Source organism: Benincasa hispida, chromosome 6, assembly GCF_009727055.1.
Source record: "Benincasa hispida cultivar B227 chromosome 6, ASM972705v1, whole genome shotgun sequence".
Classification (NCBI taxonomy): Eukaryota; Viridiplantae; Streptophyta; class Magnoliopsida; order Cucurbitales; family Cucurbitaceae; genus Benincasa; species Benincasa hispida.
Genome location: NC_052354.1, coordinates 33073853 through 33094367, shown reverse-complemented (window position 1 = coordinate 33094367; position 20515 = coordinate 33073853). Strand labels below are relative to the sequence as shown.

At 34.2% G+C, this 20515-nt stretch overlaps 1 protein-coding gene and 1 long non-coding RNA gene across 3 annotated transcripts; one reads left to right on the top strand and one right to left on the bottom strand.

Moving 5' to 3' along the window:
- LOC120079563 lies at positions 1–1380 on the top strand. The gene is made up of 2 exons (XR_005482262.1): positions 1–164; positions 244–1380. It is a non-coding gene; the product is annotated as an uncharacterized LOC120079563 (long non-coding RNA).
- A 3853-nt stretch (positions 1381–5233) lies between these two features.
- On the bottom strand, positions 5234–9791 carry LOC120080464 (pentatricopeptide repeat-containing protein At3g42630). 2 transcript variants are annotated; one of them, XM_039035117.1, is made up of 3 exons: positions 9600–9791; positions 8394–8620; positions 5234–6628 (listed from the first exon to the last, which is right to left on the bottom strand). In XM_039035117.1, exons 2-3 carry the CDS (start codon positions 8514–8516, stop codon positions 5474–5476), a joined length of 1278 nt encoding a protein of 425 aa, XP_038891045.1. In that variant the 5' UTR covers positions 8517–8620; positions 9600–9791; the 3' UTR covers positions 5234–5473. The 2 variants fall into 2 exon arrangements, with proteins under 2 accessions (XP_038891045.1, XP_038891046.1); XM_039035118.1 differs by having other exon boundaries at positions 8394–8612.
- Between the last annotated feature and the right edge of the window lie 10724 nt (positions 9792–20515).

Sequence of the window (20515 nt, the reverse complement as noted above, 5' to 3'; positions counted from 1 at the left end):
ACTCCAAATAGTTCCCACTCCTCATTCATTTTCCATCTGCTTTGTAAGACACTAAGGACGCGCCACTCACCATCTCCGTCAAGGGTCCGCCGTTGTTCGCCTGCAGCGGTTCGTCGCACTGCCACCATTGGGTCAACAGTCGTTGTTAATCGCCATCGTTGAAGGTGAATCCAGCGTATTTCTCTCTTTCCCTCTCTTCTGTTTATATATCTCTCATTTTCGATTCCATCCATATGTAGCCAGATGTCGCGCAGCTTGTACGAGACGACGCTCGCCATGGGTCGTCGGAGTCACTCGCACCTCCGCTTCCAGTCGTCGACCGACGCGTGCTGCTACCGATTCATTATGGATAAGTCTCTCTCTCTCTCTCTTAGTCTGAGTTTTTCCACACTACGTTACCCATGAATGGGGTTTCTCCACTGCCGCTTTCAAGTTATGCTTTCTTCCAAACATTCCTCATTCTATTTGATGCTTCCTCCATCCACTACTCCCTTTCCGCCCTGATTTCTCTCTTCCTGTTCTTCCTCCTTATGTCACTTCGGATTTATCATGGCTTTCTTTACCACGTTTTAAATACTCTATTGTTGACTCTATTAAGGTACGTTTCTTATTTTTTGTTTCTTTTAAGATGTTAATTTTGAATTCTTATGTTTGCAATTTCGAGCTAAAATTTCTAATTGATCTCCACGGGTTCATATGCAATTTGGGTACGCCGGATAGATGACCCAAAAATTAGACAAGAAAAAAAAATTGTGAAATTACTCGATTTTTGAAAGAAAAATGTCGAATGATCATTTGTTGATGTCAAATTCGGGTGAAATTACCAAAATATACTTGGTCGCACCCAGAAAAGTAGTCTCGCCCGTCTCGTTCTCTCTCGTCTCACTCTCTATTCTTTTTCACTCACAAATCACTAGCTCGTCTCGCTCTCTCCTCTTTTTTTCACTCACAAATCATTAGCTCGTCTCGCCCTAGCTCATCTCGCTCTCTCTTCATTTTCTCACTCGTAAAATCACTCCTCTCTCTTGTCTCTTGCACATGAGAGTTGGTCGCATCGGAACTGCTTGCGTGGACTTATCGTGCCAGAGAAGAAGAAGATGTACTGAGGAAAAGAAACCGAAGAAGAAGACTTGCAGAGGAAGATTTCTCGCATCGGAGAAAAAATAAAAAAAGAAGGACAATAACGTAACTTCACATGGTCATGACATCAGCAAAGGGGCATTTGACATTTTTTTTTCAAAAACTAGGTCATTTGTCGTTTTGAACCTTTAAAATGGGTCTTTTGAGTAATTAATCATATGCAATTTTCAGCATTGTAATGGACAGTCCAGAAGGAGCTGATGCCAATCAATATGCTCAAATGAAATTCAAATTGAACTATATGTATATGTATAAAGAAATTTTGTGTTGAGGAGATACAATCAAATCTCTCTTTTCTCTTGTGTTGAGGAGATACAATCAAATCTCTCTTTTCTCTTTTTTCTTGCATGCCTTATGGATGCATCTTGCATTCGTCTCTCCTAGTGGATGTACAAATGTCTTGTTACATTACATGATTGCGTTTGGTTGATTCTTTGAATTGTGGATGACCAAAATACTACGATTTTATTATTTGAATTCTGGATGTTCTAATCAAGTTAGCGATGATTATCTAGATATACGTGTGTATATGCTAAAGAATTTTAGACTTGGGTGAGAGGGGCCAACAAACTGATGTACAAGATGTTATAAATCATGTGATATTGTTTCATTTATCAGCCCAAATTCTGTAGCAACCGTGGGGAGTAGAATAGAAATGAGGGAATGATATATCATTGTGCTTGTTCAACTAACGGTCGAGTGAATGATCATATGAATTGGTTCTCTTATTGTTAGATGTGTTTAAGACATAACATAATGCTTGAGATTATATGCTTTACAATTAATTCAGTATTTTTCCTGACTAAATCTTCCCATTGTTGATCAGTTAGTAGGATAAAATATATTTGAGTATCTATATGCTTGTATTTTGTTCTTATTGAACAATAATTTGGTTTCTTGCTTGTATGTGTGAAGGCCTATCATTTCCTTTGCATTGGACTCACTTCTTTGTGTATTGTGTTGAATGTTGCCTTTATTGCTGTTGTTCTATGTAGATTTTGCAAATTTATGCTTTCAAAATAGTCTCTAATTCCATTGTTCACGTGCGGATTGAAAAGTTTTCTAACAGGTTTTGCAATCTCTGTAGTTATTAATGTGTTTATTTCTTTAAATAGAATTGCATTTCACATTTTCTAAAACATATTAGCATGAGGATTGGTTTTCTTGTAAGATGATATTTCACATTTGTGTGTTATTTACGATAGAAATATATTTCACGTTTGTGTGTGATTTACGATTTGCATTTCATGTTTGTGCGTTACTTTGCGATTTGCCTTTTTTTGTTCTTAGAAGAGAAGGGATCTATTACTCAGCCTTCTCTTTTCCTCTGTCATTTTGTTATGCTTGCACCATTTTCTCCTTCCTCCTCTAAGAACTCTTCATTAAAAATTCACTCAACAAAGTTCTCTTTGTTTGGTTTCTCTAATGGTTGTGTTGTACCTTACTATCAAATATAAAATGACTCATTGATTCTTAATTTGTTCAAAAGGTTGTTACAATTTAAAGTATTTTTGGTTTCAAATAACTTCTTAGCTGTATATATGTGATTAACTTGAGTCCAATATTACCTTTCAAAGTTGATTGAATTCCACATGAAGATTTTTTCTCTACTTTTACAGAAAAGTTTTCTCCACTTGGTGATTATGCTTCCTTCTTTGAGAATATTGACTATGCTACCTTCGTTATATTGATCTTTAAAGTAATGATTTGGTTTTATTTACTCATTAATTTTAAATAGTGTTTTTATTCTTTTGGGGACTAAGAACAAAATATTCTAGCCATGAAGTAAGTTACTAAAAGGCTAAAGAATTAGAGGCTTAAGTTGCTTGCTTCCGTTCAAGTTGGGTGTGGTGATGTCGACGACTTCATTAGAAAAAAGTTAAGTGTGGTGGAATTGACGATGGGACTTCATAAAATATTTAAGCTTAAAAAGACAATTATTTAGGATCAACAAGTACTTATTATAGTTACCGATTTTGTTTATCTTTGTAAGTTGAATATAGCTTGTGAAGGAACGAATAGTTATATTAATTTTGTTGAAGTGAATTGGTTATTGTTATGTTTGTTGAAAGTTGTGTATACAAATATCTTATTGCTTTTATTATATCCATATAAATATTTGTTAGTCAACCTTTGATGTCGGTCAGTACGCTTTTGATGTCGGTTTTCGATTGACATTATAGCCTAGTTTTGTATTAGTGATAATAGGTTTATATATTAAATTGAATATTATTTTTTTAATTAATGAAATCTTTTACCAACGTTTACATATGTTGCAAAAGATATTTGCAATGACCATTGATCCATATTTAGCAACAATCTTATATGTTGCTAAAACTTAACTTTTATAGAGATGAATTTTCAACGTCATTGTATAACACAAATATCGACAAAACATATGCTGCTAAAAGTACACTTTTAGCACGTTAGCGTTAGTAAAAGTCACGTTTTAGTGGTGCAGCGAGTATCTCTTTAAAACTTTCGATTATGCGATTACCACGACATTCACAGCGACACACCTCTATGCGTTGCTAATACTTTTAGCGCCTTTTTTTGTTTTTATCAATGTGTTTTACTTGTCACTAAAAGTTATTTTTCTTGTAATGATTATTTCCTACAGCTTTTACTATTTTACATTCATCATTTATTTATTCTTTGCAACAACGTTTACTATTTATTTCTCAAACTAAAATAGTTTACACCTCAAACACATATTATAACCCAAACTAAAATAATCTACGCCCCAAACACAAACTATTATAACCTAACTAGAATAACCTATGACTATAATAACTCGTTCCTTACCCCAAACGCTCCCTTAGGGGTCGTTTGGTTTAAGGTTTTATAGATCCCTAGAAAAAAAATATTTCAACTTGGGAATAGGATGTCTAGAATTTAAAGATACTGTGTTTGATTGTGCATAAGAAATGCTATTAGAATTTTATGAACAAAAATTATGTTTGTATTTAATTTATAAAATTAAGCATGGAAATCTTATATAATTATAATATATTAATTAATTAAAAATTAAATATCATCCAATATATTGATAAAATTAATTAACAAAGAATAATAATAATTTTAATTATAAATATTTAAATATGGAGTAATTTATAATTAAAATTGACCAATTTATAATTATATATTTAATGAACTTTAGATGAACTATAATCTAATACTTAATCAACTTTATAATTAATTAAGTTCAACATTAATAATTTCAATTTTAGCTAAATAATATAAGAAAATATATTTTAATAAATAATATTATATAAAAAAAGGTGAAAAATGAGATAAAAATATGATATATTTATAAAGCATATAAAAAAAGTCATAAATATAATATGTTAATAATTAATGAAGTAATCATAATCACAATAAATAATTAGCTAACTATAAATAATCCATAATGATTATATGTTTATAATGAAGGATAAAATTAAATTTGATCCCAATAAATAATTATTTGATTATTAAAAAAAATAATAAAGTAATAAATTATTATTATTATTATTGAAAGAAGAATTTTTATACTAACTCAATTTAACTAATTTTAGTTTACTAATTAAATATATTTAAGACAATGTTAACAAATTAATTAATAATTTATGTAAAAAAATAATTGCATTCATTTAATATTTTTTATAAAAATAAGTAAATATTGTAATAGATTATTATTGATTTTACCATACATAGTTATATTAATTTTGTTAAATTAATATTAATCAATTAACTATATTCCAAATGAAATTACATCTAAAATGAAAAACAAATGAAGATTAAAAAAAAAAAAAAAACACACGGTTTTGAAAAGAAATTGAAAACCTTTGTGGAAAATGAGGATGTATTCCCAGACAAAGATTGAAAATTGTGAAATAAATATAAGATTTGAATATCTGTATCAATTCTCATATAGAAAACCCTCCAACCAAGCTATCCCTGAGTATATTGATCCAGACATTAGCGTATGTGTAGAGATTTTAACGGAGTCAGGGAATGAAATTTTCATCCGTGTTCGGAGATCATTGTATAGCCCTCATGTTGAATGTTAAAAAAGATGTAAGACACTTACCAGGAGTCAACCAAATCAAAATTTGAGCTAGGAAAGGATGAAAGTTTAAAATATATAATAAATCTCAAAAACATCTTTTAAATTACACTCTACATAACCCAGCTGAGATACGGATGAATAACACAGGTAGAAATAGAGCCATCTACTTCTAAGAATCAACTTAATCAGTACAGTACATTTAAATTCCCCAAACTCAGGTACAAAAAACAATCTTCAAGTCATTGCTGGGCATAGCCATTTGTTATCGAATATCGTTTTGGGTTAGTAATTCCAGAAGACTTGATCTCTCCTGTGTTGCTTTTTCAGATACAATGATATTAACTCTCTATAAGTCCATTTCTTCTGCCTCTGGAATTGCATGAACGCCTCGGAGCTCATGTGGAAGTCTCCTTTACCCAATGCCTCGAAAACGAAAGGATCTGTTAATAATACTGGAGGTTGATTTGGATTCATTTTGCTCAAAACGAATTCCAAATTTCTTCCAAGTCTTCGATCGACATAAGCATCAACAACACAACCATAGGTCACGACATCGGGTTTAATCTTCATATGCGTCATATGTTCAAGGCTAAGATGAAGATCCCATAACAAATCCATTCTTGAAAATGCTAGAGCTCTAATATTAAATGTTGTAAGATCTGGATTAAATCCAGCTTCAACCATTTGCAGAAATTCTCTCTGCAAACTTTTCATTTTAAAATTGGCAGCATAAGATAGAAGTAGAAGATTCCATAAAAGATTCCCCACATTTTTCCTTCCAAGACCAACATCCCTGAGGAATTCACCTAATCTGTAAAATTTTCTTTGCCTTATGTAGGCAAATGCCATTGCCATGATTCCTTTCTTCTCGATTAGAAATCTAGACCGCTTAAGGCGACCGTAGGCAGTTTCCATCTCTATCAAAGAACCAAACATGCTGTAGTATATAATAAAAGAATTGCCAGTAGCAGAATTAACTGGAAAACCACTAGAAACCATTTCCCTCAAAGTACTTTCCATCAATTCTAGTTGTTTGTTCTTCCCAAAACAAGATATGGCTAGTGAATATGCCTCAGGCAGTAAGTGTGAATACCTTAACTTTACCTGATCCAGAACTTTAGTTATATCATCAAAGTGTCCCATCTTTCCATAAGCGTTAAAGAATTTTGAAATTACTTGAACAGAAGGTTCAAAACTACTGTTTAACATTTCTTCCCAAAGTACTTGCGCTTGGAGGGGAAGATCGCCATCTATGTAGTGTACCATAAGAGTGGACAACGTAGAGTTGTTTAGAGGAAAACCTTCAGACTTCAGCTCCAAGAAAATCTCTTTTGCTAAAACTGGTATTCTTCTTCGGCTCAATTTTTGAATCAATTGAGTATCGTTGATATTAAAACCATCATCAGCAAAGCTTCCTTCTTTGTGTTTCCGGAGTATCTATCATAGGTACATTGCATACAGAATAAGTAAAAATGAAGGTAGTGAGAATATATTCAACGCAAACATCAGTAAAGAAATCAGTCTATTTCCATTTTATCATTTTAAGGATCCAATAGTTGTCAGATGTACAGCGGCGTTGTTTTCTTGTTTTTGTTAATAGACCTTTTTCTTAGAGCATTTCCATCAAATTGAGTATGCTATATCTGTCCATTCACGAATATCCTGCCTTGCATTTCAAGCGACAGTTTTCCTAGTAAAAACCATAGCCATAGGTCAATGATGAGTAATATCAATAAGTACATTCTAGAGAACCTCCACAAGGGGCATATACACATTGTTCTTCCAGAAACAGATCAGTCACTTGACCCATCTCCAACTTCAAAAGTACTTTTCAGGTTAATAACGGAAGCCAATTAGTGAGGTCTCTCCAAGGGTCGTGATTTCCTCCCTCTAAACATCATCAAGAATGTTAAGACAGACCACTTGTCTGTTTTATTTCCAAGCCCTTTTTTCATTCTCTTTGGTCCTTGGCCCATTATATTGTGGGTTGTTTTGTGCTGATGTTGCTCGTGTATTGAGCTGTAATATTGAGGTTTTTATCTAGTGTATTCATGCGTATTGTGGGAGTTTTTATCCCCAGATTTTCTATATATTCATCGATACCCTAACTCAATAATATATGGAAAACAAAGGGCTTTCTCCTGCATCTCTGTCTTCATATTTTCCTATTTTGTCTCTCTATTTTTAGAATGTTATTAATGAATCACCCAAACTGATCTAGATCTTACTTGGTTAAGATGAAAGAACACCGGAAACGTATGCTTCCTTGTCGAATCACTTTTTCCATAGGGCTTGACTTTTATTCTCTATTGATATTGCCTAAACTAAGCCCTCTTAAGTTCTTGCAGAGAGAAACATTAGGGCACCTGGACACATCAGGAAGATATCAAAAGGGCTAAATGTACTCTAACCCGACGTATTAAACATTTGGGTTTAGTTTAAATCATATTAAAGTAGGTGAAATTTCAAATTCTTATAATATCGGTTCCTCCTCATTTTATATATCTTAATAGTCCACGTCTGGCCCGGTCAATTGTAACTAACATCTAGGCTGCTAGCCTAACATGGTCCTAAAGGTGATTTAACATGGTATCCACCCACTGCCTCCAACCTTCATTTCATCATATTTTCATTACGCATAATCAATTTGGAAAAAAAAATCATCCATTATACATCTTCCAGCGATGATAAGTCATCTAACTGACTTCAAAATTATCTCTGCTACATCAAACTAGCATATGAACAGGAAAAGAGAATTAAAAAAGGGAAATGAGCAAACCAGTTCAAAGAGGACCTTTTGCGTTCAAATTTAGTAACAAGAAAAATCCCTAGTAACATCAAAGTACATGATCAAAATAATTAAAAATTCTCCACGTAATTAATTAATCATCACCGAGCTTCATGACATCACATTCAGAACCTATTCTTCTGAACGCAGGCATAATCAACACATTAACAATCAATCATAACAACAGCACATACATGCATGCCATATTCTCATTCAAATTCTCGCAAAAAATGATAAGGTAATGTTCATGTATCTCTCACAGTCACAATTTTATCCTTTGATGACTTTTGTCATTTTATCAATGAAATGTCTTATTTCCTAAAAGACGAACAAATGATGATGAAAAAAAAAAGAGTTCATCAGCAGAATCTGAATTCAAACCTTTTCATATACTTTTCAGTGATTGAGGCATACCTTACAAGCCGAAGCTTGACATGCAGAGTATCTCTGATGGGGAAAAATTGGGCGTTCCTGTTTGAAATTTCTCGGAAAGCAGTATGGATTTGCCACCATTGCGACAAGAGAGTCCATCTTCATGATGAAATGATTCTCAGTTCAAACGGCTGGAAATATGACGAAAACCACCCCCACATCTTCGGCGGAAAATCCTTTTGAATATTCATTATTTCATTCCTGCAGTTCTGAGTGAAATTATCATCGACCAAATCAAAATTTGGTAAAATAAAATAAATTGTGAGATGTCAAAATGAGTATACCTTAACTGAATGTATTATCAATCTCAATATTAGAGGTTCTCTCTCCCTCTTCATATTGAATAATAATAAAAGTGATATAATATATTCTTTAAGAAAATAAGTATATCCGGAAGCAAAACACTTCATCAGTTGATAATGTAGAAATATGTTCATCCGATGGTTAATGTGGGATATGAAGATTTTAACCTATGACTTCAAGAAAATGAAGATATACTAATTACCACTGAGCTAAGCTCCCGTGGCATATGGTGTAATGTGCAGTCATCAGGAAGAAGGCCAGACCACATGACTTGTGCAAAACGAGAAAAGGCAAGATATGGAGAATTACAGCGAGCATAAGCACGTACCATTATGTTAAATAGAACAATATCCTTTTCAGGAATTTGATCGAACAGATGGTGGTCATAACGTCAGAAATTAATGAACTTGGTGAGAACAGAGATGTGATTCTGAAGATTGGTTTTGATAGTACAGGCTTGAATTTGCTTGAGCTCCCTTGATGTATATTTGGACAAAAGAGAAAGGGTGTGGGGTTGATTTATGAACACATTCTTGGAAAAGGTGGAGTTTGATGAGTTTGATTTTGTGAGAATGAATTGGCAAGTTGGAAAGATAGTCATTTCAATACTTAATAATTAAACTATTACACGATACAGTGGATTGCAGAGAACAAGAATGTCAAACAAGATCAAAGGTACAAGTAGGAATGTAAATTATCTCCATTTCAAAACAACTTGACAAAAAATTCCGGCCATGGAAGTGACAAAGCATATCCAAAATGAAATTAGTAAAATTAAAAATAAAAAAATAATAATAATAATAATTAAAAAAAAAATAGTAGTGGAAATGAAAGCAAGATGAAGCTTCATTATGATTCAAGCAAGGTCAGAGAGAGAAATTTCACCTTCAAAATGTGGAAAGGATTTTCTGTTGGGAAAAAAGTGCCGAGGTAATGAAGAAGAGCGACCACTTCGCCGGAAAATTTGGCCGTGTATCCCACCGTCACAAACGCTTAGCGGAAGAAGCAAATCCCCTTCAAGAAATTTCTCTTTGGCATGGCTTTTTCTGAACCGACGGATTAGACTAACGATTTTTTTTAGGTATATAATAATAATAATAATAATTACTAAGTTCATATTGGCTAAAAGGCAATACTTACGTTAAATTTTAATTGGTGCAACAAAGACTGCACCATTATAGATAAATAAACTTGTGTATAAACTTGCATGTCCAAAACAATTTATATATAGTGTTTAAATGAATAACTTTTTAAAAAATATTTGTTTTCCAAGCAATCCAAACATGTCCTACCTAATTTATAACTTAATTTATGGGTCTTATCAACGTTTAATGCAAGAAAACTGGATATGTGTGGAGAAAAAAGTCATTAATTTAAAATCGAACTAGGGAATAAGATAAGGAATCCCTAAAAATCTTGAACTGCTTTACGTTTTAATTCAATTCATATAATACAATAAATTATTTTTAGTATTGCAAGCTCCTCATCTAAAAACATGTTTAATCAATCCTTCTTCAATGATAACCTACCATCATTCTTTTTTAATCATATATCTAAGTTAAGAATATTTGTGTTCATCGTGGTGGTGGCTTATACTTGCCAAGTATCACTCCTAGATATACGTTTTTGTGCAATCTTATGGAGTTAGAGATTTGGTGGCCTCCAAATATGAAAATTTCCTTAATTAATGTTTTTTTTTTTTTTTGCATATTCTTATATATCTTGTACATGTTCAACGTTATTGGTAAATCTCCAGAATGACCAAATGGATGGAGAATAACGAAACTTAAAATCTAAAAATTGGTGGAACAAAACTTTTGTTTCTATATACAAAATACGATATTTAAGGTACTAGTATTTGTATAATACAATATAAAAAAATCAAAAACAATTTTAAACCCTAAACCCATAAAGTTATATTAAACAAATCAACAACCGAAAACACATATACCCTAAACTTGAACCAAAATAATATCCAAACACAGACTCCTCAAACACCAAAGCTAGAATAGTTTGCATACCAAACATGGACTTTATAAACTTATACTAAAATAGCATGTACTTCAAACACAAATTATATGATCTTATACTAAAATAGTCTACACCCCAACATAAAAATTACTAAACTTTACAAACTATTATAACCCCATAAATTATATAATAACCAAATATGCACCCAAAATAGCTCTATGCTATAATTATAATAAAGGGTTCAAAGAAAATGAGTTCCAAGTAATGTAATGTTGGATCTACCTAAGATTTCCTATTCTACAAGGTTTCCTAACAAATTTAATAGGGTTATTTGATTGTCTGTGTGGCCAAAGTGATATTAGCTTGGTCACAATTGGCATGCACTTCTTTCTTTGAGGTTGGAGGTTTGATTTCTCATTCTCACAATCATTGTACTAAGAAAAAGTTGATTGTCTTGTGAGATTACTTGATGTGCATGTAAGTAAAAGTTGGCCTAAACACTCGTAGATATAAAAATTAAAAAGAATATAGTAGAAATTGTTATGGGCTACTTTGAGTATACTGAACTGGTAAATATATGTATCTCTAAACTCAATTTCCACCTCTCAAGTTGAACTATAAAAATATGTATCTAGAAATTGTTATGAGTGCATAATTGAAGTGAGAGGAATGGCCCGGGGGAGGCAAAAGGTAAAGGGAGAGGAAATGGACTATTTATGTAATTTTATCAAACTATATAAATAATATTCTAACTATTAAAATCACATGATTAAATTTTTTAATCATAAGACTAATTTTGTAATTTAACAAAAAAAAATTGTTTAAGCTATTAAACAATACTTAATAATTAAAATAGGAGTAGTGATAGTCTATTTTTTAGGTTAAATTATAAATATAGTCTTTCAACTTCTAGGTATTATATTTATTTGGTCTCTAAATTTTGAAATGTGTTTATTAGGTCATTGAACTTTCAATTTGTGTTGAATAAGTCTTGTTACGACATGATTACTGTTGAGGTGACTGGATTAACTGATTGTACTCTGTTATACTTGATAACTTGTGTTGACTTTATTTGTATTTGTTATTAGTTGGTAGTTAAATCTTTTAACCTACCTATTCTCTTGATAAGCTGTGATTTTTCTTTCTCATTGTTCTTTTAGTTGGTGTATTTATGGTAGCATCTGCCTTTGTATTTTACAAGCTTTAAGTTAATAAAAATTATATAGAGCATTTACTCTTCCTTGTCAATCTCTCATCTCTTCCCTTTAAAACTCAAACTTGGTATCAGAGCACCATCATGGCTAACACCCTTACTGATCTTGAACTTAGCAAGAAGGTTAACGAATCTGAAGTCTCCAACATGGTGACTCCGCCTTCCTTGCAAAAGAACTCTTCATTCACTAGTGATTCAGTCCCTACGATGGAATGATATCAAGTATGTTCTGGCACATGCCTTGTTGACAATCCCTCTTTCACGAATCTGCTGAATTAAGTGGCATGTATCCATTAAGTTGGATAGAGGAAATTTCTTACCTTAGGAAAACATTGTTCTTCCAATCCTGAGAAGCTAAATTAGAAGGTCATTTCACAGGCAAAACTCCAACCCCAACAATCAATTATCATTCCTCCATGTGGGGACGAACCAAAAGGTTTGTTGTTACCAAATCCCGAATTTGACATATGGTTGGTTTCTGATCAGCTTTCAATTGGATGGCTATACGACTCTATGACACTAGAAGTAGCAGCACAAGTTATGGGTTATGACGAAGAAAAACCCCTATAGGATGCCATTCAAGAATATTTTGGGATTCAATCAAAGTCTCAAGAAGACTACTATCGGCAAATGATGTAACGAACCAGATAGGGAAGCGTGAAAATGGAAGATTATTTGGCTATCATGAAGAGATATTATGACAGCCCCCTGCTTGTCGGATCTTCTATGGATTTTAGAAGCTTCATTTCACATGTTTTTACAAGACTTGACGAGGAATGTAATCCAATTGTTTGTGTTTGCGCAGCCAAGACCTCACTTAGAAAGAAATACAATATGAGCTTCTATCATATGACCAACGCCATGAGAAACTTCGGAACTTCAAAGGGAATTTAACTTTAAATCAACCATCTGTGAACTATGTTGTTGTAGATAAAAGAAGAACTTCAACTCCTCTCAAAACAACCGTGGAAATCAACATGACAACATCATGGCAACTCTCCAACCAGAGGAGGAAACAACAACAAGAATAGGGGAAGAAATCATTACTCGCCATATCCTCAACAAAATAGACCCACCTGTCAGATTTGTGGGAAGTATGGTGATGCATTTTACTATCCGATGTAATGAATGCTATGTGATACCTTATAAACCCATTGTTTTATCTATTAGACTCAAGTATAAATATAAATAGAATCCTGATAAGTCTAGGGTCGAACTCAGGGATTGCATTCTATTGATGTGATGACAACGATTGTTTCGATCTTGATGTGAATTGTTGCTAAATATGCGATGAGTTGATATACCTAATTCTATCGCTAATGTAGGTAAATAATGATGGATGCAATAAGGGTCACAATCGTAAATAAAATAGCCTAAGCGGAAAGATATACATTCTTAATGAATAAAATAGGGTTGAGAGAAATATTCACTAATACTTCCTAAGCAAATGCATAAGCCATGTGTTCAAGCAAATCACTCAAAATCATAAGCTACACTTCTCAGTGCATTTTGCCACAATGTCCTATTTCTAGGATTCATGCGATGAGTCTTTGATACAAAAGATGTTTATTTATTTTTAAAGATAATCTCTTCTTGTTTTATGAGGTCTAAATCTTTTGCTTTTTCAAACATAGATTCATTTTATTCAGAGCAATCTCTCGACTTGATCAAAATAGGTCATGAAGCATACATAAAACAAGTTGAACACACGATTATGCTTTACGTAGTTCATGTTAGTTGCAATTTTCTCAACCCATTTAGAAATTAGTAGCTCATGGTTGAAGATGGAGAGATGGATAAAATATTAAACTATGGATGCATTCATATTGATAAAAAGAAGCTTTTTAACGTTTTACACAATATAAACCACGACAAGTAGAGAAAAACATATAGAGATAGAAAATTAATTCGTGGGGTGCGATTCCTTGCTCCTTCCGGCTCTGTAAATGACTACCTTATAAAGATTATGCTGAAGGTGAAGTTTTCCCTTTTACTTCAGGAAGAAATCTTGTGCTTTCACTCAATATTTCATGAAGGCTCGAAGGGAATTGTTTTTAAGTGAGGATTTTTAAGAGTTTTTTTCCAATGTCTTGGTTCTCTCTCTTTTTTTTTTCATGGAAATTTTGTTGAGTATTTATAAGCGTCAAGGAGCAACTTCTTCATCTCTCACTAATGATTGTACTGACAGGATACATTAATTTTCATACTCTGTTGAGTCGCCTGCTCCACGTCAGAAGTTCATTGGCTCTGCCACAAAGCTTTCTTGTCAGCTACCAACTTGATTTTTTATTTGACCTCCACCGCCTATGTGTCATATCACCTTCTATTGTATAAGGCTATGCGTTTCCAACTATGCAATTCCAATGTTGGTGTTAAGAATTTCTTCACGGTGATATCTTGTGATCGCATAATTTTCTGTATCCAAAAAGCACAATTTTTATATCTTTCGTGGACTGTGAGATTTTGTACGCATGTGATCGCATGATATAATTAATTTTGTGATTATCTTACTAAGCTGTTGCATTTTTCAAGATTTCTCCTAATTGTTTTACATAAAAGAGGTAAAATAACTTGTATTTCTACGAGTTATCACACCCCTAAATTTAAAACAATGGTTGTCCTCAATCATATATTTAGTCCTAATATATCTTGATAGTTTTGACGCATTGCCTAGACCTCTCAAAGTGCCTCCTATTCTAGATTTGTTAGACTAGTGCTTTCCTTAGTTTTATTTTTTTGTTTTACGTATGGAAGTATTTCCAGCCTTTAGACATGGTAAGCTTATTTTTCAAAAATCTCTTACTCATTTTCAAAGCTATCTTATATTCTGTTTTAAGGAATGGGCTTTTGGTTCAAAATTTAGTAAAAATATTCTCCATGATGCGCTTATTTTGGTTTGATCATACGTTGATCCGAGCATCTCACCTTCATTTGGGCTTGCCCCCACAAGTGTCATGCGAACATCCAACTACGAGCAAGGCACTCTTTTCGGACCTAACTCATGCCTTGAAAATTTTTAACATAGGCAGTAGAGTTGCGATCAATGATTTTATGCGTTGATCACAATTCTTACCTTCGTTCTAGCTTACCCACACGGGTGTCATGCGGGCATCTAATTAACGAGCAGGTTCCGATCTCAACACCTTTTTTTGAACAATAATAACAAGGAGATTAAAAAAAATCTAATTTGAATGCATTTATCTCAAACCTCTCCCACCTCCAAATTAGAGGGCAGCAAGGTCCTCATTACTGAAAACCAAATTATGCGATAACTTCAAAAAGATATAAAAAAAAGGTTTGAGATAAAGCTTGCACGCATACTAACTTCAAGAAATGTTTCCTAAGGCAAAGTCCTAAAGCTAAGTACTAAAACTAGTCATACTAATCATTGCGTTGGTAGCACAAGTATCATCAATGAGGTTATTTGTGGAACGCAACCAAACAAAGAAGAATATTAAGAAATCAATAAAGATATGCGAAGGACAAGCTTAAAGAAAAGGCAAAGAAAAATTGACACTTGGAATGAAATTCATAGTAATTGATTATAAAGATGTAGTGACGAACATACTGATAGCGGGTAGAAATACAATCTATTATAGCCTTTTATTTAGAATTATGAGTGCTAACAAGCAGAATATGCGTTGATAATACTAAGAATTTATGTGAAAAATGAGCTTGCATCAATCAGCACTAAAAATCCTTGCTAACCCTATATCATGCGCTATACGGTGTCAAAATATCTATTTTTGTAGCTATTGCAGGAATCAATCGCATGCGCTGAAGCCAAATTATTGCAAAGTTGATCACATGCGATGATCCCAGACCATCGCAAGGTTGATCGCATACATTCATCGCATGGATGTTGCGGCTACAGAGTAATAACCATGATAGAAGGTTAATCGCAAGGTAGGTGGAATGCATTGGTACTTCGGGAAAAACAAACATGAATGCATACCTTGAGAGTATCAAAAAGGTGATGTTAACATTTCACCTACCGTGCCAAAAGTGGCAGTGATTCAGAGCATAACCATCAATGTTATCGGTGATTGAGCACTATAAATAGAGCCTTAGAGCCCAAATTCAAGGCATCCGAGCTTCTACCTTAAGGTAGATCATTGTGATCACAGATGAGAGCGTGAGCAAGACATTCTTTGAAAGTTCTTCATTTCTTCGACCCATTTCGAGTGACGACCAGAGCTTTGCTGGAGATAGAGCTCGAGAGAGACTACTCCACCGCCCATCCATGGCACCACCAGCAGCCTTAACATACATCTGATGGAGCAAGAGATTGCCTATATCTAGCCCTTCACCTCTCTTCTTATCTCTGTATTGTATTATATTTTGGCTTAAGACATTAAAACATTGTAATCAATGCATCTCTTTATTTCCTTTGACACCATCTTCATTATCTTATTCTTTGTCATTGTTTACCTTCATCGTTTAGTTATCAAAGGCGGTCGCATACACAATCGCGTTACCTAGAGATAGGACGCAGGTAGCAACCCACCGAGAGGTGTATGTTGTGCGAGTATAGCGAGCCAATCCTCTTTATTTAGTGCAAGGCTATCGCAATGCTTGTCTATGAGTTGATTAGCCGCGACTAACTGTCCAAGAGGGTAAGTAGTGGAACTCACTAAGCAAAGTAAGCAGTGTTCCTAGAGATAGGAATATTCTTATACTCAACGTAACCATGCATTATAAAGATATAAGCATATGGCTGACCACCGAGAGGTGTGCGACGTATTAGTGTGGCAAGCTAGGATTACCCTTACGATCAAACTTAATGATGCGGTGAATTAAACCTCTCCACCATTCTATTTATTTTTCCATGCATCTTATTACGCGTTAACAGTTGTCGCGTCTCTATAAATTCTCATAGTCATACTTTCATTGCTCAATTTGTTTAGTTAGGAGTAGGAGTAGCGTATGTCTTTTAACTTGCTTTTTCTTTTATTCATCGCCTCAAACGCATTGCTTCACAACATTTAGTTACAAGTCCCTGAGTTCGACCTCAGATCATCCTGAGAAACTTGTGTTCTCATTATACTTGGTGAGAAAGCAAGAAAACTTGTGGCAAGAACGCATAGTCATCGCATGTATTCTTAAATGCATATTGCATATTTCTTAGTCCAACGCATGACCATCGACACATGGAGATCAACGCATAGCATAAGACATGCATTATATATTTTCCTCGCACAACATACAAAGATAGAAAATGAAAATCAAACACCACCAAATTTAGTTTTTGTCCATATCATTGCCATTTTGTTCCTAAGATGGTGTGTTTTCCTCTAGAAATTATAAAGGAGCTTGGAGATGCAGGGGAATGGTTGATCCAATCATAAGGCGAGCAAGAACAGATCCAATCTCATAAAGCAAGAACAGATCCACTTGATGTAAAAGTGTGTCAAGTGGCTTTCATGATAGCTTCTTTTCAGTGATCCCAATGGTCAGATTTTGACGCTTAAGGTTCCCTTTCCTGTGATAAGTTTAGCTAGGATGCATTGAGTTGAGATTTCAACGCATTCCAAAACTCATCGCAACACTCAACATTTTTTTTAAACCCTATTCTCAATGAATTCGAAATAGATACAATCCCATAAAACAATCATTTTCACAAAAGTTCATGTAAAGAAAGCAAATAATAAGAAGAAAAAGTGAAATAAAAGAAAGCATAAAAGGATAAAAAAAAAAAAAAAGATATGATGCATCCCTAAAAAGATGACACTTTTATATCGTAAAGACTTTCCAATCAGCATCATTTGGGTTTTTCTAGGTCAATGGAGACTTTTTCTCGATCAATATCACCTCCATATATATGGCTTGATCCTTTGGCCATTGACCTTAAATGCATTTGACCCATCCTTATGCATTAGCTCTACCGCTCCATGAGGGTAGATCTCCTTAATAACAAAGGGTCCTAACCAACGCGATTTTAATTTCCCTTGGAACAAATGGAGACATGAGTTAAATAGCATAACTTTGTGGCCAATTTCAAAATTTTTCTTATCAATGCATTAGTCATGCCAACACTTCATACACTTTTTGTAAATTTTAGCATTCTCATATGCCTGTAATCTCCACTCATCCAGGTCATGCAACTACAACTTCCTTGCTTCTCCTGATGCTTCATTATTAAAATTGAGCTTCTTGGTGGCCCAAAATGCCTTGTGTTCAAGTTCCAAAGGAAAGTGGCAAGCTTTACCGAATATGAGCACATATTGGGATATTCCAATAGGCGTCTTATACTCCATTCAATAAGTCATAGTGCCTCATCCAACTTTTTCGCCCAATCCTTTCGTGTTGAACTAACAACCTTTTCAAGTATGGATTTGATCTCCTTATTGAACACCTCAGCTTGCCTGTTTGTTTGAGGATCGTAAGCTATCGCAATTTTGTGATGGACATTGTATTTAATCAGAAGCTTACTGATAATGTGATTGATGAAATGAGTGCCATCGTCACTTATGATGGCACGCGGTGTGCCAAAGCGAGTGGAAATATTTTTCTGTAGGAACTTTGAGACTATTGCCATATCATTTGTAGCACATGAAATTGCTTTGACACATTTGAAACATAATCAACAACTACTAAAATGTAGTTGTGGCCATTGGAAGGTGAGAATGAGCCCATGAAGTCAATTCCCCATACATAAAATAGTTCAACTCCTGGAATAACATTCAGTGAAATTTCATTTCTTCCAGAAATATTCCCAATGCGTTGGCAGCTATCGCACTTCATTATGCAATCTTTGGCATCTTTAAAGAGTGTGGGCCAATAATACCCACTCTGAAGTACTTTTGCTATTGTGAGTTGGCCTCTAAAATGGCCATCGAATGGCGACTCATGGCATTGATATAAGATGTGTTGAAAAGAAGTTTCTGGAATGCACTTCCAAAAAATATGATTTGGGCCTCTTATATAATGATGTGGCTTGTCCTAGTAGCAAAATTTGCATTCATGTATAAGCTTCTTTTTTGTTGCGAAGTGTACTCCTTTGGAAATTACTTGTAGACCAGAAAATTGACAATGTCTGCATACCAAGGTAACAATTCATCAACTTTTAATATCATTTCATTAGGAAAACAAGCATTCACCTCTAGCTGGAGGTGATCACATTCACTATTCTCAAGAAACGATATGTGATCTGCTACCTTATTTTCTAATCTCTTGCGATCAACAATTTCAATATCAAACTCTTGAAACAATAATACCCATCTGATAAAATGTGGCTTCACGTCCTTTTTGGCTATAAGATACTTAATAACTGAATGAACTGTATGACTAATCACTTTTGATCCCAATAAGTACGATTTAAACTTCTCCACAACAAAAACTACTGTGAGCAACTCTTTCTTTGTTGTCGATAATTCTCTTGCGCACTGTCTAGAGTTTTGCTTCTATATGCGATTGGATGAAGAACTTTGTCTTTGCTTGGGCTAAGGTTGCACCCATCGCATAATCGCTCGCATCGCACATCAACTCGAATGGCTTTGATTATCTCGGTGCGATCAAAATAGGCATTGTGACTAGTGCTTGCTTCAGTGTTTCAAATGCTCTTAGACAGTTATGATAGAATTCAAAAGGTCTATTAACTTCCAGCAACAAGTTTAAAAGGCATGCGATTTTAGAGAATTTTTTGACAAACCTACAGTAGAACCCGACATGTCCAAGAAAGCTTTGAAGTGTTTTCATGTTTGTAGGCGGTGAAAATTTTTCTACGGCTTCAATTTTAGCTTTGTCAACCTCTAGCCTCATCTTAGACAACTTGTTCCCAAGTACAATTTCTTCTATCACCATGAAATGACATTTTTCCCAACCACAACTAGATTGGTGTCTTCACTTCTCCTAAAAAAATTTTCAAGATTGGCTAGAAATACTTCATATATCCTGTCGTATATTGAAAAATCATCCATAAAAACTTCAACTAACTCTTCAAGGTAATCAGAGAAGATGGCCATCATGCACCTTTGAAAAGTGCTTGGGGCGTTGCATAGCCCGAAGGCCATGTGCCGAAAGGCAAATGTCCTATATGGACAAGTGAAAGTTATCTTTTCTTGATCCTCGGACGCAATCATGATTTGATTGTACCCTACATAGCCGTCTAGAAAACAAAAGAAGTCATTCCCTGTTAATATGTCCAACATCTGATCAATAAAAGACGAGGGAAAGTGGTTATTCTTTGTCAGTGCATTGAGCTTCCTATAGTCCATAAATATTCACCAACTTGTAACCATACGCATTGGCATGAGTTCATTGTTTTGGTTGGGAACTACAATCATGCCGCCTTTTTTAGGGACACATTGATAGCACCGAAAATGTGTTATCTCCCTCTTCTCAATTCGGGATCATTAGGCTATTTAATGTGTCTAACTGATGATTTTGTAGGTTTTGAGTGTACAAGAGGTCAAATGGAGTATTCGAGACGAAAAACGATAAAATGACCAAGATAGGAGCTAAATTGCACAAAAGGGGAAAGAAGGCCAAGGAATTACAAATATGACTTAGTCAGAGCGTTGCAATGCTAAAAAAAAGCGTTGCACCACGCTAGAAGACAGAAGTTTCTAACTTTGGCACTAAAAGAGGGCAGTGTTGCGATGCTATGTGTAGTGTT